Source organism: Pelmatolapia mariae, linkage group LG3_W (genome assembly GCF_036321145.2).
Source record: "Pelmatolapia mariae isolate MD_Pm_ZW linkage group LG3_W, Pm_UMD_F_2, whole genome shotgun sequence".
Classification (NCBI taxonomy): domain Eukaryota; kingdom Metazoa; phylum Chordata; class Actinopteri; order Cichliformes; family Cichlidae; genus Pelmatolapia; species Pelmatolapia mariae.
Window position 1 is genome coordinate 83,667,792 of NC_086229.1, and position 16,459 is coordinate 83,684,250.

Genomic DNA, 16,459 nt, shown 5'->3' on the forward strand with positions numbered 1-16,459 from the left:
ATCCACAGATCGGAAGGTTGGTGGTTCAGTTCCAGGCTTCCCCTAGTCTACATGCCAAATATCCTTGGGCAAGATACTAACCCCAAATTGCTCTCCGATGCATCCATTGGAGTATAAATGTGTGTGAATGTTTTACTTCCCTTTCAACTGTTCTTTTTCTGTACTACAATTGAGTTATCCTACTTTTCCTTTAATACACATATGGTTCACTACTAAGTAACGGCTCCCTGACCATACTTTAAAGAACTTTTAGTGACTCTAGTTTGTTTGCAGAGCGATAGATCAGCTAACAGCAGGAAACTTTTTGCTTCCTCTGCTATTCTTCCAGCAACTCAAGGTTATAAAAGGAAAGAGAAAGAAACACTTATGAAATCCAAAAGTCCAACAAAAGGAGTAGTTAAGGAAATGAAAGGAAATACAAGTGTATCTGGTAGAAAAACCACCCCCAAGAATGCTGTGGCTGCCGAACATGACAACAACCGCAGCAAAAGAAATGAGCTGATTCCAATACTGGATTCGAACCCTGATACTCTGGTCAGACCTGATGTTACAAAACACAAAGGTGATATAACCCTTGCTCATGTGCAAAACAGCATTGCTGCTTTAATTAACGAACGTTCACATAGTCTGGAGGCGATCAGCAAGAATACTGTCAACACTGAGGCCCTGAAAAATTCCACTGACTTTATGTTCTTGAAAGTAGAATTCCTGAAGATGTCATCAAAACAGTTAGAGCCACCTGTGAGAAGAACAACAGCAAGTTGCTTCAAGTAGAACTGAAAGTCAACGACTTTGAAAGATACTATCGCAGATGGAACCTCAGGCTCTCAGGTATCCCTGAACAAAAGCAAGAAGACCACCAGAAGAGTGCTCGACATCTGCTGCATCTTTGTCTGGGAGACTAGTGCAGGATTTATAGACAGCATTAATGTAGTTCATCGCTTGGACCGCTACAACAGAAATCAGAAGAAGCCAAGGTCAGTTAATATCCGATTTTTGACAAGATCAGCTCGTGACCAGATTTGAAGGAAAGCTAAAAACTGCACTTTGCTGAAGGAAAATCCCCTGAGCTTCACTGAAGATCTGTCCTCTGCTGACAGAGCGCTCCGAGAGAAACTCTGGCCTCTTATTGATGCTGCAAGGAAAGAAGGAAAATGAGCTCACTTTGCTGGGGTCTGTGTAATTATCGAGTCAAAGGAGGTGCACCGAACGCTCACTTTACCTGAGGATCTAGCAGCACCTGCACTGATGAGGTTATATGTCCTCTGAAGGTATAAAGTTACAGCTGTCACATAAGGAGTTAGTTGTTAGTGTCAGTACTATGTTCACTAAGGGAAGTAAACTATATGATATTTTTATATCAGCGGTCCCTAACCCCGGGCCATTGACCGGTACCGGTCCGTGAGCTGTTTGGTACCGGGCTGCCAGAGTTGAGGCTCGGGTGCGAAATGAATGGTTTTCAGGGTTTTTATCATTATTTTTTAAAATCGTTTTTATCATTAATTCAGTTTCCCTGGGTCCTTCCCTGTATGCTATGAATAAATCTTGGTTTTTTTTGGTACCAGTACTCGTTTTATTTTGTTGTATTTATCTGTGCCACCTTAAAGGCTGGTCCATGAAAATATTGTCGGACATAAACCAGTCCATGGCGCAAAAATGGTTGGGGACCACTGGTCTATATATGGACTATATAACCTTTTTCGCTCAATGTCTGGGGTTTAAGAGGCACTGTTAAGTGTAAAGCTTTGATTTTGTTTGCAAATCAACAATATACAGACTTTGCTTTCTTCAAGAATCACGCTCTGTTTAAAAGGATACTGCTTTTTGGAGACCACAGTGCCAGTGCTATTATTTTATTTAACTGTGTGAACTTATTCTAACTATGAAGGTGGGGTAGACAACCCAGTCCAACTGTTTGAGGGGATTATTCTGCCCTTAGCTGGTCACTCAGATGCTCGAGAGTACCCTTAAGGTAACTTGGTGGGTTTCTGTCTTTTTTCAGTAGTTTGGTTACTTGGTGGTAGAGGAGACTGCTGAGCCTGGTTTGGAGCAGGGTTGATGTTCTCTGGGTTTTGGTGTTCAGTCGGTTCAGTCTTGGTCCCTTGAAGTGTGATGAGATGGCTCCTGTTTCGACATAGCAGCCCCTTGGGGGTCTCAACAAGGTAAGACCTTGGTGTATCTGCTCTGCCTGATATAGTCCCATTTTCTTTCATGTCTGTGATCCAAACTTGATCTCCCGGGTGTAGTCCAGCAAGGTCTTGTGCTCTGTGTCTGTTGTTGAACCATTTCCACTGTTTCTCTCTCTCCTTCTTTTCTCTCTCTCTCTCAGTGTATTGATGTTTATCCAGCTTGGGTTGAGGCAGGATGCAAGTATGGGGACTGTGGTACGAAGTTTCCTCCCCATCAGAGGCTCTGTGGGGCTACGTCCATTGGCAAGTGGTGTGGTGCGATATGCCATAAGAGCGAGATATGGGTCTCCTTTCTGTAGAAGGCTCTTTACTGTTGCCGTTATCTGATCTTAACTCCGTTGTTATGCCGTGGTGTGCGAATATGGACTTCAAGTGTGCAATCACTGCTGCTGATGTGGTAGAGGACTGCTTAGTTATTTCTATGTATCTTGAGAAATAGTCCACTACAACCAAATACTGGCTGTTACTCCAGTCAAAAAAATCAGCATCAACTAACTCCAACGGCCATGTAGGAAACTCTGTTGTCATGAGTGTTTCTCTGGGTTGCTGTCTCACCTTTGCACATGTCTCACATTCTGCTAGCAGCTGTTGTAGTTGAGAGCTCAGTCCTGGCCACCGTACCGACTGCTTGGCTCATTCCCTGGACTTTACAATCGCCTGGTGACCTGTGTGCAGTCGTGTCAAAATATCTTTTTGTAATGTCTTCGGAATAACTATGTGCATACCTTTTAGGAGAAGTTCATTTTTAACTGTCAGGTCCGCTGCATGCTGGTGGCATGGGAAACATGGCCCTGGTATGTTGTGTTTGTCCGGCCAGCCATTTTTGCAGAAGAGTTTGATTTGTTTTAGTGTTTCATCTTTGTCCTGCTGCTCTTTTATTTGTTGTAGTCTCTCGTCTGTTGCAGGAAGGCCTGAAATCATCTGATGTGAATACAAGTTTATGTCAACTCTTAATGTCTCATCACAAACCGTCCTTTCTGGCGCTCTGGACAGCACGTCTGCAGTTGCTATGTGTTTGCCTGGGACATGTGAGATAGTGAAAGAGTACCTGATTAATCTCATTCTCAGTGTTTGCACTTGTGGCGGCAGTTCATCTAAGTTCGTGGAGCCTAACAGGCTTGTGATCTGTCTCAACATGAAACTCAGTGTTTGGTGGTTTACTCAGTTCTGACATAAATGCCGTCAAACGCTGTTTGTAGAGCCTCACTCCAACACCACGTTTTTGGTACTGAGTAGTTCTCTCAGTGGCTGTGTTTTCCCTGCTAGGTGGGGAAGGTACTTGCCTAGATGATTAACCATTCCCAGGAATCGTCTCACTCTACTTACATCGGTTGGTGCCTCCATGTTGCCGACCGCTTTCACTTTTTTTGGGTCTGCTTTGACTCCTGTGCTGTCAATGATCTGTCCGAGGAACTTGATTGAGGTTTTTGCAAACTCACATTTCTCACTTTTCAATGTCACACCTGCTTTTGTGAGCCGCTCCAGGACTGCGACTAGTCTCTTGTCTTGCTGGGCCTGTGTGTCAGCGTAAACCAAAATGTCATCCATTTGACAGACAACTCCATCCAGCCCCTCCAAAAGCTGAGACATTCGTTTTTGAAAATGCTCAGGAGCTGAGGACATGCCAAAACAGCGTCTGCTTTAAGCTCAATTTTGTATTCCCCCTCCTTTCGGCCTAAACCACTGAATAGCTTTGGAAACTGCTGCTTCACTGCCTCTACTGAAGTGAGCGACACTGCTTCTACTCTGGCCACTAACCCAAGTGCTGCACTTGCTGGGCGGCTAAGTAACCCTTGTGTCAGGTCTGCTACTACAAACACAGGTTGTACTGTGGTGCTCAGGTTAGCTGTAAATTTCCCTCTAACTGCCAGTGAAGACATTCCTGCACAATACAGTTTCAGATCTGTGGGTTGCAGCTGTGGTTTTTGTGCTATGGTGTTGTACTCTTTTTCAGGCAAGACATCCGCTCCTGTGTCAATTTTAAGCCAACAGTCTATATTGTTAACTTTTATTTTAGTCATCCACTCATCCTCAGTTCTACCTGATGCTACTGTTCCCAAAAATGCTACTTTTCTCTCTTCACTGTCACCACCTGCTGCTAGACTTGTAGTCAAGACCACCTAAACCAAAACAAAGACAATACCAAGACCAGAGGGTATCGAGACCAAGACAAGACCAAGACCAAGACAGACCGAGTCAAGACCAAGACAAAGTCGAGACGAGACCAAGACCCAGACGGAGACAAAAAAGTCTTTAAACTGCAGCCAGATGCTGCTTTGTTTACGGGTGTCAGGCATATTTATGTGTTTTTGCGATGCACTCGCACAGCCCTCCTCACCGCTGTCTACTGTCTCACTCACTTACTGAGAGGACAGACACACGCTCCACTTGACTGTCGCGTCTCTCACCCTCTCTGTTTCTCACATAATGATATTATCCAATATCCTTGCATGTGATTGGCCACAATATGGAGGGATTGGAGCATAGCTGAGCCACTGTGTGAGAGCTGAGCAGCGAAAGGAAATTAAGTGAGGAGCCGGCTCTCGCTCAATGGGAGTCGACTCTTCTGATTCACTACAAAGCACTCTCTAAGCACGGCTCTTAGAGCTGATGCTTTTGCGCATGACACATTATCGAACGTTAGGTTGTGTGTCAGGATAATGTTGACTCCAAATCTCCCGACCACTATGTTGATCTAAGACAGCAAGACCGAGACTCTACCTGCTGCCCATATTTCTCCCACTCCCCCAGACCTGCACACTCTTGCATAGTTTTTACACTGATTGCAGAATACCTCTTTGGCTGGAAACCTTACCATTTGTTTGCACCTTTGTTTTTTTATTTTCAGCCTTATTAAAAGGCTCACCTTTTGTTAATATCAAGTTTTGTTCCATGTTCTTTTGTGTCTGCATTTAGGTCTACTATTCACAATTCATACAGTCTGCTTCTACATACTGTGACAATGATTATGAATCACTCAGAGTATTGTAATATTTTAAGTTTCTTTTTTTATTGAATTAACTCTGGCCAAGGGAGCCAGTGAGAGAAAATCTAAAACACTGTCTTAAGTTATTAACATTTGAAATGATGAAGGCACTTGAAAAGCAACAAAAAATTAGCTGCCTTTCCAGAAAAACACAAAAACTTCTCAGAAGCACTTAAGGTTTTGTGAGTGTACAAAACCCTGTTTACTTATTCCTTTCCAGGCTTCTAGACGTCTGATCGGCCAACATCTCTACATGATTATGTTTTGGCATGTTCTTGACAGTGTTTGACTTCGTTTTTCGCGTTTACATGTGGACGGAGATATTTTTTCAAAACTGCACGTGTGGATGGAATTTCATTTATTTTTAATGAAAATGGAAAATTGTAAAAAACAAAACAAAAACAATGCAAAACCTCCATTTTCAAAAATAGTTGTGTATGTGTGGACGTAACCTTAAATAACAGAAAACCAAACCATCTTTATGGCGTAATTATTTTAAGTGTAGTTATTTTTTTTTTCTTGTGTAATAATATTCAACACTGCCTCACTGTGCAAAATGGGTTTAAAAACATAAACAACTGTGGGATTTCAACAGGGGGAACAAACTGTGGCAGGATCAACCTGATATTATTTGTATCCCACTGTAACTTTACAGTATAAAGAGCTAACATCTCCAAAATGTCTGTTGTGCAGGTGAAGCCAAAGGCAAGATACTGTAAGCTTCATCACATTTTGTAGTCTTAACCCTCACGTTACGTGAGGGTTCCTGATGGTTAGGGACAAATGCAATCAAATGGCAGGATCCTGTAAACGGACCAAACTTCAGTCAGGAGAACAACCGAGATAATCCATCCACAATACGAGGTTAGTCATTAACATACTGCTGCATGGGCTGTGCTGCAGTTACATCATAAGGTTTCAAAAACTGAGCTTTAAAATGAACAGTGGTAACAAAAAACCGAGAGAGGCCGACAGTGATCACTACCTTTTTTAGGGGCTTGTTCAGATTAAATAGAACAAGATACAAAGCATTAAAACATACAACAGCCTTACTAAACGCAGAATAGCTTGGACCCGATAGCAGGGTTCATACGTCATCACTTAACACCCGCTAGCAGCTTCTATCCCACCGTGTAAGTTCAGTGCTTGTCTTGTCTTTCAGTTACAGTAAAAAACAAAACAACAAACAAACAAACAAACATAAAACATATTATATTCATTACTGCGTGAAATCATAATTAATTTTTCTCTGTGGTTTTTCAAATGTAAAAAAATGAGGTTATTTGATATATTCAGCATATGGTGCTAATTCATCCCCCCCGCCCCCCCTATTCTCATCATGTTTGATTAGTTCCAACTGTGCTCTCCTCCTGTGTCTCATTTCCTCGTTATCCCTCAGAGTATTTAAGCCCTGTGTTTTCCTTGCTCTGTGTCATGTCATACCCTTATGATGCGCCGCGCTTCCTGTTATCTTTGTCCCTAGCCTCTCGTTTCCAGGTTTCCCGGGGTGTTTTTACTAGTTTCCAGTTTCTAGTTTAGGTTTGATTTTTGCAAGTTTATTTTTATTGAGTTTCTGCAACAGCAATAAAGCAGCCTCTTTGAGTTAATCTTTTGCATTTACGTCTTGGCTTTGGATCTTCGTGCTGCCTACCGCACACCCAAACCTTGACACGTGCCTGCATTCATATATACACATAGATTACTCGGTAATACTCTTAACAGATTAAATGCGAGCCCACATGTGGGTCTACCCTACCCGTACATAGTAACATCATCATATGGGGGTGGGTTGGTGTATTTGCGCCAACACAGTCGTATGCTATCAGCTTAATGGAATAGCTAGCAGACGCCATCAATGAAGAGCCCACCAGTGTCAAAACAACGTTGAGCTCATGTGTCTATTAATGAACGTCCAGGTGTATGAGAGCTAAGAGAGCGAGGCTTGTTTCCATATGGACACCGGGAAACATCTATAAAACCGGTCAGTGTCTGCAGCTGTTTACGGTCTCTCCCCCTCACTTACCTCGCTGACTAGCCCCTGCCAATCACTCTCACTTTTAGCACTTTTTGGAGAAAAATGAGCAAAACGCTTACATAATATAAATTATATGGGGAAAATGCACTATTTACTTTATCTCTATAGACCCTGTACAGTTTGTAAACAGTGGTGACAAAGGCAATATAAGGGTCTGTAGTGGTCATTTCCAGGGGAGGATATGTGATAAGCAACTGAGCGTTATAAAAGTCATTTCCAGAAGCTGTTGCTACTCCAAGTAGCCTAGGCAGTTTATATAGTAAATTTAGTACAGACTAATTAAGATGTTTAGCCCTGCCCCCCCTTTAACCAACTTCATACTGATCAGCTACCCCTTGCAAATGTGAGATATCAGCTCACATGCTATCTTATAAAGCCAGGCGCTTGTTGAGAGGCAACCTGTTATGGAAATCTTGTTGTGAACTCTCAAGCCAGGCGTTTTTGCTGTAAAAAGTGGAAAACAACAAACAAACAAGGGCCACTGCAAATTCAGTGTTAATAACATAGCAAAGTATACACTGTTTTTCTCTGATTCTCTGTCTTTAAATGTAAACATAATATAGTCACCATTACAGATTAAGCACATCTTTGAACTTTTTTTTAAAAAAAGATTTTTTTTTAGCCACTAAACATCAAATTTACCGAAAATCTTTAATAAAACATACAAATTCTAATATTTTTGGTAAATTTAAAATGACATTCACTTTAATTCAAAATACATGTTTAGGAAAGTTGGCATAGTACATAATAGTAGTATACAGCTGGCATGTTATGTATAAATTTTCAAAAGACAAAAGCTATTTTATTCACACAACAAAACTAAAATAAATTTAAAAAGAAAAAGTAGGTTAATCATTTTAACATCCGGAATAACACTGAAAAAAATCTGTCTGTATGTAATTAAAAAAACTCAAGTGGAAGAATTTATCCTTAAGTACTGCCAGTGTTCCCATTGTTTTAGGTTCAAATTTTTTTTACTAACATTTGCAAATGCAGCCACCATAATAGCACATTTTAGATTTACTACTAAATATAAAACCATACAAATAATATTACTCAAGTCTAATAGTAGGAAGTCCTTTAAAATAACATCTCTCCTTCTATCAGGATTTGGAAAGTGGTCACAATGAACAACAGGTTTAAATCTTTAGTTATTGTGCAGAACACATTTTGATTTTGCTAGTTAGGTTTCTGTGGTGTGCTTATATATACACGCTTGAACAAAATAAAGCATCCTTCAAAGCTTTCATTAACATCTGTACTTCTAATAATAGTATTTGCTTATATCCATTTTCTTGAGTGGCTGTTATACAGTCCTTAATGACATCCTTCGTCCTGATTGAATTCAACTTTGTTTAAAGTCACTATTGAGACTCTTGTACTGGGACACTCAGAGGGTCGTCCGTACTTGTAGACATCATTGCAAAGGTGGTATTAATGTCCTTTGTTTCTTCTCTTTGAAGCATTTCCTTCAAGGGTGTCTCTAAATTCCAGCCGTGTATCTTGGTAAACTTGTAAACACACCAAAAGAGATCAGGAAATAACAGCAATACGTCAGTTTCAGGAGCTTCCTTGCGACTGTGAAGAAGGAAACTTTTATTAACGAGAGGTAACAAGAGAAGTAAACTTCCAACTTTGTCATAATATCATATGTATATATATGTGTGTGTGTGTGTGTGTGTGTGTGTGTGTGTGTCTCTCTCTCTCTCTCTCTCTCTCTCTCTCTCTCTCTCTCTCTCTCTCTCTCTCTCTCTCTATATATATATATATATATATATATATATATATATATATATATATATATATATATATATATATAATGAAGTAAATGCAGAATAAACACAAAGAATGTATGCTTAAATTCAAAGAGAATTTGAATAGTTTTCTTTAATCTTTTAACGCAGGTTCTCTCCTGTCAAATACAACTTTTTAAAAAACCCATATACTAATAGGAACGTATACACTAAGATATATAATATATTAGTGCTGTAAACTCTGTAAACATTTATCCACTCTCTCTCTGTCACTCTTGGAGAGACACTTCAAGTCTTTGAAACGAAAAACCAAAGCTATGTAAAGAGCGTGTTCTCAACGATATTAATAGGTCTGCAGTTTGTTGCAATCCACTTGACAATTGTGTCAGCAGTCAGTATGTCCGAGGTAGACTTACTGAGTCTCTGATGCTCTGTGAGTGGTTTGTCGCAAGCTGGAAGGGCTTCGGTGAAAAGAAAATTCCTTCTTGCACAATGTGCATAACACTTTATGTAGGTGAACTGTTCATCTTGTTATTTTTTTAATACTCAAATTTCCCATCGAGAGGGTCCATGTGCATTTATCATCTGCCATATTGAGTTGATTGGTTCAGCTGCCCATCACTACCAGATCAACTGCCCATTTGCGCATGTGCGAAGGTAACTCTATTTGGACAAACTGCCCGAAATGCGTTGACAGAAACATTTCAGGGATTTTGAGTCATTCTGCACTACAGATGCATTAATTGTGTTAAAAATTGTAATCACATTGATCGTGATGGCGGATTAATTTGCGTTAACGCATTAATTTTGACAGCACTATGTGTGTGTTCATGAATTAATCACTTTTCATTTAGTTTAACTTACTAATGCTCATGGAAATTGCGTACAAAGCGCAGTAATCCCAGCGTGTTTTCAGGGTAGGGCTTCTTTTCCCGTTCCATCTTCTGAACCAGCTCTTGGGGAAACTGCAGCAATAAAACATAGAGTGGTCATGAACTGGAATTTAAGAATACGTAAGTTTCCCCTCTCATCTGTAAGTCACCTTATTTTTCCACAGTTTGAAGGATCCATTAGCACATGCTTCTAGTGAAGCAGTCAGCTTTTCATCAGCCTTTCGACAGTTTGCCACCTCCTCCCTGTTGCCGGTCTCTCTCAAATATTCAAACTGCCTGGAAATAAGTACACACACATGCACGCACGCACGCACGCACGCACACACACACAAATAAAATCACAACAGGAGCAGTACAAAAGAGTTTTGCTTAAAAAGACGAGAACAGAAGTGTAGGAAAAGAATTTAGTATTTGCTGTCAATGTTAACATGTCTGTCTGAGTACAAGACGGTTTGACCTCATTTTCCCAACATATGGATTAAGCCTAGCAATAGACTGAAAACTTTCCCCCCATGTCTGGGAAAATGATTGCTCTGATGAGCAAATCTATTCTTGCTTTACTAAAGTGAAACTAGTAATCACAGATTCTGTTACAGCACGACTTCCTTACTCTCCTAACATGAACATCTTTATTCCTGTTTTACAGTGTCAAACTAGGAATCATACATCGTGTTCCAGTAATCAGGAAAAATGATTTATCACTCAGCATGACTTCCTTACTTTTCAGAACTCCAGAAGAAGGGATGTTTTAAGCATTCTTCTACTTTGGGTCTGTCCTTTGGCTCTTTGTTGATCATCCACTCAATGAGATCCTCTGCCTCATCTTGAACGTGATCCAAACTGTAGTTCCCTTTGTGAATGTTGGATTCACATTCAAAGGATTTGCCACCAAATGGATGGTGGCCTCCAGAGAGGATATAATAAATCAGCATCCCTGCCACCTTAACACATAACACATCAGTTTAGGTATTTTTACCAAGGCATCTTTCAGTTAATCAAGTTTTTATGGACCTGTATTACCTGAATGTCAGTGCTTGACTTGTATGATATCACAGATTCTTCTGCTTCTTCTGCTAAAGTCTCTCGGGCCATCCAGCATCTGGTTCCTGCACTGTGTGTACGTAAAGTTGTTTGGCCTTTGAGTAAGCGTCTGCTTATGCCAAAATCAGCTAATCTTGCCCTCCCAGTAACATCTGCAGGAGGCATAAAGTACAAAACTCATGAAACGAAATAATTAATTTATATTTACCAGACATATGTTTTGTTTAGTTTTTCTCTGAATTTCAAACATGTCTTACCAATCAAAACGTTCTGGGGTTTGAGATCTCGGTGAAGAATTTTAGGATTTCCGCAGTGAAGCACCTTTAGACTTTCAAGAATTTGTTTCACAAGTTTCTTTAACATCAGTGGGTCATTATCATCGTTCCTGATATATTCTTCCAAGGTGTATTCACAAAGTTGCAGACAAAGATATCCAAAGTTCTCGTCCTCTGCAGCATCAACATATCGTACGATATAATGATGATCGAGTTCAGGAAGTCGTAGGATTCCTTCTTCGTTCTTCAGCTCATCATAGTTGCTTTTAGACATTCTCTTAATGGCAACTTCTGTGCCGTCCTCTCTCAGCCCCAAGAAGACTTCAGTACCATCACTTCCCTTCGCTATTCTGAATTCTGCATCATTCACATAAATAATGCTTCTGATTCTGGATATTTTACTGTCATCTGTACCAACAAGTTTCTCCAGTTTCTCCTTCCACCTCTTGCTGATTTGAAGCCATTTTTGTTTTTCTGCATTTTTATTGGTGCTGTATTCAACAGGCTTTAGATTTGAAGTTAATTCTACAACAGGAACTTTTGATGTTAGTTCAGTTGCTGCAGTGGAAACTCCACAATTTGGGTCTTCTTGCTTTTCTTTCTTTTCCATATTTTTCTTCTTCTTTTTCTTCTTCTTGACTAAAGGTGAGGCTGTGTTTCCCTCACAGTTTTGCATCCTTAAATAATTGTTTAGACTTCTCAGCACCTCTTTCAGTTTTTCATTCATTTCCATTTCTACAGATGTCAGTATGTCCTCGGGCACTGAAGTTATGCCCACTGATTTAAAAATGTTAGCTCTCTGTTCAACTGACAGCAGGTTTCCAAATATAGCGTATGTGTAGACCCTGATCTTAGTGGAGTGTTGCTCATTTACAAAAGGGGCAACTGTTCTGCATAAGTTCTCTAAAAAGTCGACGTGCCAGTCCTTTGTGCCTTTTGTTTTCTGTGTTATCACATACAGTGTTTGTAGCACTGCTGCACAGATGTCCGGTCTCTCTTTTGAGCAAAGCAGTTTCAGTAGTTGTGGAATTATAGCTACTGCATGCTCATCTGTTACAGTGGCTTGCAAAAGTATTCGGCCCCCTTGAGCTTTTCCACATTTTGTCACATTACAGCCACAAACATGAATCAATTTTATTGGAATTCCACGTGAAAGACCAATACAAAGTGGTGTACACGTGAGAAGTGGAACGAAAATCATACATGATTCCAAACATTTTTTACAAATAAATAACTGAAAAGTGGGGTGTGCGTAATTATTCAGCCCCCTGAGTCAATACTTTGTAGAACCACCTTTTGCTGCAATTACAGCTGCCAGTCTTTTAGGATATGTCTCTACCAGCTTTGCACATCTAGAGACTGAAATCCTTGCCCATTCTTCTTTGCAAAACAGCTCCACAACTGCCCTGTGACAGCCTCTGAGGTTGTCTAAGAGAATATTGGGAGCAACAACACCATGAAGTCCAAAGAACACACCAGACAGGTCAGGGATAAAGTTATTGAGAAATTTAAAGCGGGCTTAGGCTACAAAAAGATTTCCCAAGCCTTGAACATCCCACCGAGCACTGTTCAAGCGATCATTCAGAAATGGAAGGAGTATGGCACAACTGTAAACCTACCAAGACAAGGCCGTCCACCTAAACTCACAGGCCGAACAAGGAGAGCGCTGATCAGAAATGCAGCCAAGAGGCTCATGGTGACTCTGGACGAGCTGCAGAGATCTACAGCTCAGGTGGGGGAATCTGTCCATAGGACAACTATTAGTCGTGCACTGCACAAAGTTGGCCTTTATGGAAGAGTGGCAAGAAGAAAGCCATTGTTAACAGAAAACCATAAGAAGTCCCGTTTGCAGTTTGCCACAAGCCATGTGGGGGACACAGCAAACATGTGGAAGAAGGTGCTCTGGTCAGATGAGACCAAAATGGAACTTTTTGGCCAAAATGCAAAATGCTATGTGTGGCGGAAAACTAACACTGCACATCACTCTGAACACACCATCCCCACTGTCAAATATGGTGGTGGCAGATTCATGCTCTGGGGGTGCTTCTCTTCAGCAGGGACAGGGAAGCTGGTCAGAGTTGATGGGAAGATGGATGGAGCCAAATACAGGGCAATCTTGGAAGAAAACCTCTTGGAGTCTGCAAAAGACTTGAGACTGGGGCGGAGGTTCACCTTCCAGCAGGACAACGACCCTAAACATAAAGCCAGGGCAACAATGGAATGGTTTAAAACAAAACATATCCATGTGTTAGAATGGCCCAGTCAAAGTCCAGATCTAAATCCAATCGAGAATCTGTGGCAAGATCTGAAAACTGCTGTTCACAAACGCTGTCCATCTAATCTGACTGAGCTGGAGCTGTTTTGCAAAGAAGAATGGGAAAGGATTTCAGTCTCTGGATGTGCAACGCTGGTAGAGACATACCCTAAAAGACTGGCAGCTGTAATTGCAGCAAAAGGTGGTTCTACAAAGTATTGACTCAGGGGGCTGAATAATTATGCACACCCCACTTTGCAGTTATTTATTTGTAAAAAATGTTTGGAATCATGTATGATTTTCGTTCCACTTCTCACGTGTACACCACTTTGTATTGGTCTTTCACGTGGAATTCCAATAAAACTGATTCATGTTTGTGGCTGTAATGTGACAAAATGTGGAAAAGTTCAAGGGGGCCGAATACTTTTGCAAGCCACTGTATGTCTTCCATTGTGCAGAAAACTGCATTCAAACTTTCAACTGCCCTCCCTACATGTGTCTTAGGGATGTTTGGAAAGCGACTGGCTGCACCTACAATGTAAATATTCACATTTCCAGTTTCCTTTAGCCATTTAATGCAAGCCTGGCAGTATTTATCTTTCCCTCTCCCAGTAACAGTAAAAAGGATTTCAATCATGGTCAGATGGAGCCGAGGATCCTCTGACAACATGTGACTGTTGAACATTTTAAACACTTCGTCAGGTGTTTTTTCAACAACTGCAATTTCCATATCCAAAAAATGTCTAATTTGGGAACACACTTCATCTCCATTTGATGCAAGGTGATTAATCATCTGAGATATTTTTTTTACTGTTAATAAGCCACTGAGGATCATTCATGGGCACATTAATGGGCGGCAGTGTCACCACTGCACCAGCAGAGATGAGCCTTTTCATGATCTCCTCCCTGTCTTCAATGGCTGCAACTTGCAGTGGTGTGGGTATGTGTTGGTGCAGAGGAGGAAAGTTCCATCCATCTGGATTAGCTTTTGCCTCCAGCAACATATCCACCAAAAAAAGTGATGCTTTGAACAGTGAGACATAATGCAAAGGTGTCCAGCGGAGTTGAGAAGGTTCATTTGGGTCTGCACCGTGACGCAAAAGGTAATAACTTATATCTCTGTTGTTATTAATAACAGCAGCAATCAATGGGGTTATGTAATCCCTACACTTTATACAGGGGTAAACTCTATTAATATTGTTTTTCTTCAGTAATTTCTCGAGGTTTGTGAGGTCATTGTTATTTATGCACTGGACTATTGGATGTGTTTCTGTTGGTGGGGGGACTGCTGCCAGTTGTAGCTGAGCGAAAATATTCATGTTTTTGCTTCAGATTGCCTATGAAAGAGAAAGCACTGACATTAGCCAAGGTAGACAAAATTTGCTTCCATTTTAACTGTCAGAACCCCACCCACCCCACCCCACAATAAAATGAGAAGTTTAAAGGATACGGTCATTTCATTTTATATAGTAGCTTGTAGAGGTACTGAGAAGAGACAAATATTAGTTTGCAAATACGCCTTGAGGAACAAAGGGCCCTGTTACACTTGAAATTTAGCAAAAGTGTAGACAAAGATATCTGAAGTTTTCATCATCTGCAGTGTCAACATATTGCAGATTTATCAGCTGATTTATCTGTGATAGCAATCTGCAGTTCCAACACATCCCAAAGGTTTTCTACTGGATCGAGATCTGGTTACTGTGGAGGCAATTTGAGTAAAGCGAAGCTGACCACAAATGAATCTACACTGTTAAAGAATGCTCGGCCTTGTTTATATCCTATATTTTTACCATACAAGTTCTTCACCAATAAAGACAGTCCATTTTAATTATCAGCAAATATTTTGAGGCTGTGGCTTTGGAGGTCCTGTGAATCCACATAGTCTGCTTATAACAAGAAATAGTTGTCCTTAGTGGTGATTTACAGATAATGAGCAGTGAGAATGTGAACAAGTTTAACAATGAAACGTAGGAAATACTCCTATCCGTTTGCAGTTGTTTAAGCTGAGTAATGAGAATGGACAAATTAAAAAACTTCAAGACTGTCTTGTGCTAAAGGAGGTAATAAAGAAAACACTGAAGCACTGTTCCCTTCACTATGCAGAGAAATTACCAGCTCTTATTATGGCTGACATGAAGTTATGTACAGGTCTCTTACTTGGCAAAAAGCACACGATCCCATCACAAGATGCCATACAGGAAATAAGGGCAAAAATATGTTAAGTGGATACAAACTTTGACAGAACACCCGCTGTTACATGGTTGCTTTTGTAAAGCATGCACAAAAACGATTTATTATTTATAAGTTTTGAGAGAGCTCGTGGAAGATTGTAAGGAATTGTAGCATACTTACAGTGCTGAAAATAGGTGTCTGCTCTTTAAATTAGACCTACATCCATTAAGATCTCAGGCTGCTGTGCTTTTATTTTTTAGTTTGTCACGCTGTCTCTTTAGCTCCGCCCATTCACAGGAATACATTCTGTTGCTTATCTTTCATGGTCCCGAGCTCAGTGCGCTCATCCTCCACTCTCTCTCTTTAGTGCTGTCATTCTCTACTCTAATGTAGGTCTCTGTCATTGGCTGGGTTTCTTGAGAGGCGTGCACCTCAGCTGTTGATTACAGACGCCTGACTATTATCTTGTCATTATGGGCATAGCATTTAGGAGGGGCTGCCAGATCTTTAATGTCAGGAAATAGGTGTAACAACTGCATTATGTTCATGTTATATGCCACTGAGAAGCTATTTTTTATGCCTTTACTGTCATGTTGTGCTGGAGCAAACACAGCTTCTCATATTCTACTTTTCACTCTTGTTCTTTCTCTCTCTCTCTCTCTCTCTCTCTCACACACACGATAACATCATAGATGAATAAACAGTAATATTGATAGCAATTTTCATCCCTCCCACCTTTGATGCTCACCAATTTGTCTACATGGCTAACAGGTCTGTAACACACTCACAAAAAGATTCTAGGTCTGACCGTGGGCAAAAACATGACAGTCAACAGTAAAATTCTTAAAGGTAATGTATTA

At 40.6% G+C, this 16,459-nt stretch overlaps 1 protein-coding gene across 4 annotated transcripts; it reads right to left on the reverse strand.

Moving 5' to 3' along the window:
* Window positions 1–7,797: 7,797 nt before the first annotated feature.
* Window positions 7,798–12,280, reverse strand: LOC134619331 (uncharacterized). Of its 4 annotated transcripts, none has more exons than XM_063465118.2 (6): window positions 11,156–12,280; window positions 10,878–11,050; window positions 10,578–10,798; window positions 10,007–10,133; window positions 9,829–9,919; window positions 7,798–8,721 (listed from the first exon to the last, which is right to left on the reverse strand). In XM_063465118.2, the coding sequence occupies exons 1-6, from the start codon at window positions 11,904–11,906 to the stop codon at window positions 8,645–8,647; spliced, it is 1,440 nt and encodes a 479-aa protein (XP_063321188.1). In that variant the 5' UTR covers window positions 11,907–12,280; the 3' UTR covers window positions 7,798–8,644. The 4 variants fall into 4 exon arrangements, with proteins under 4 accessions (XP_063321188.1, XP_063321197.1, XP_063321179.1 ...); XM_063465127.2 differs by having other exon boundaries at window positions 7,800–8,721; window positions 9,829–9,929; XM_063465109.2 differs by having other exon boundaries at window positions 7,801–8,788.
* Between the last annotated feature and the right edge of the window lie 4,179 nt (window positions 12,281–16,459).

Excerpts from the sequence above, each read along its gene's own strand:
- LOC134619331 (XM_063465100.2), bottom strand. The coding sequence starts at position 11,906 with ATGGAAATGAATGAAAAACTGAAAGAGGTGCTGAGAAGTCTAAACAAT. Across the intron at positions 10,799-10,877 it reads AGTCAAGCACTGACATTCAG|GTGGCAGGGATGCTGATTTA; the intron begins GTAATACAGGTC and ends TTATGTGTTAAG. Across the intron at positions 9,930-10,006 it reads TCAAACTGTGGAAAAATAAG|TTTCCCCAAGAGCTGGTTCA; the intron begins GTGACTTACAGA and ends TTATTGCTGCAG.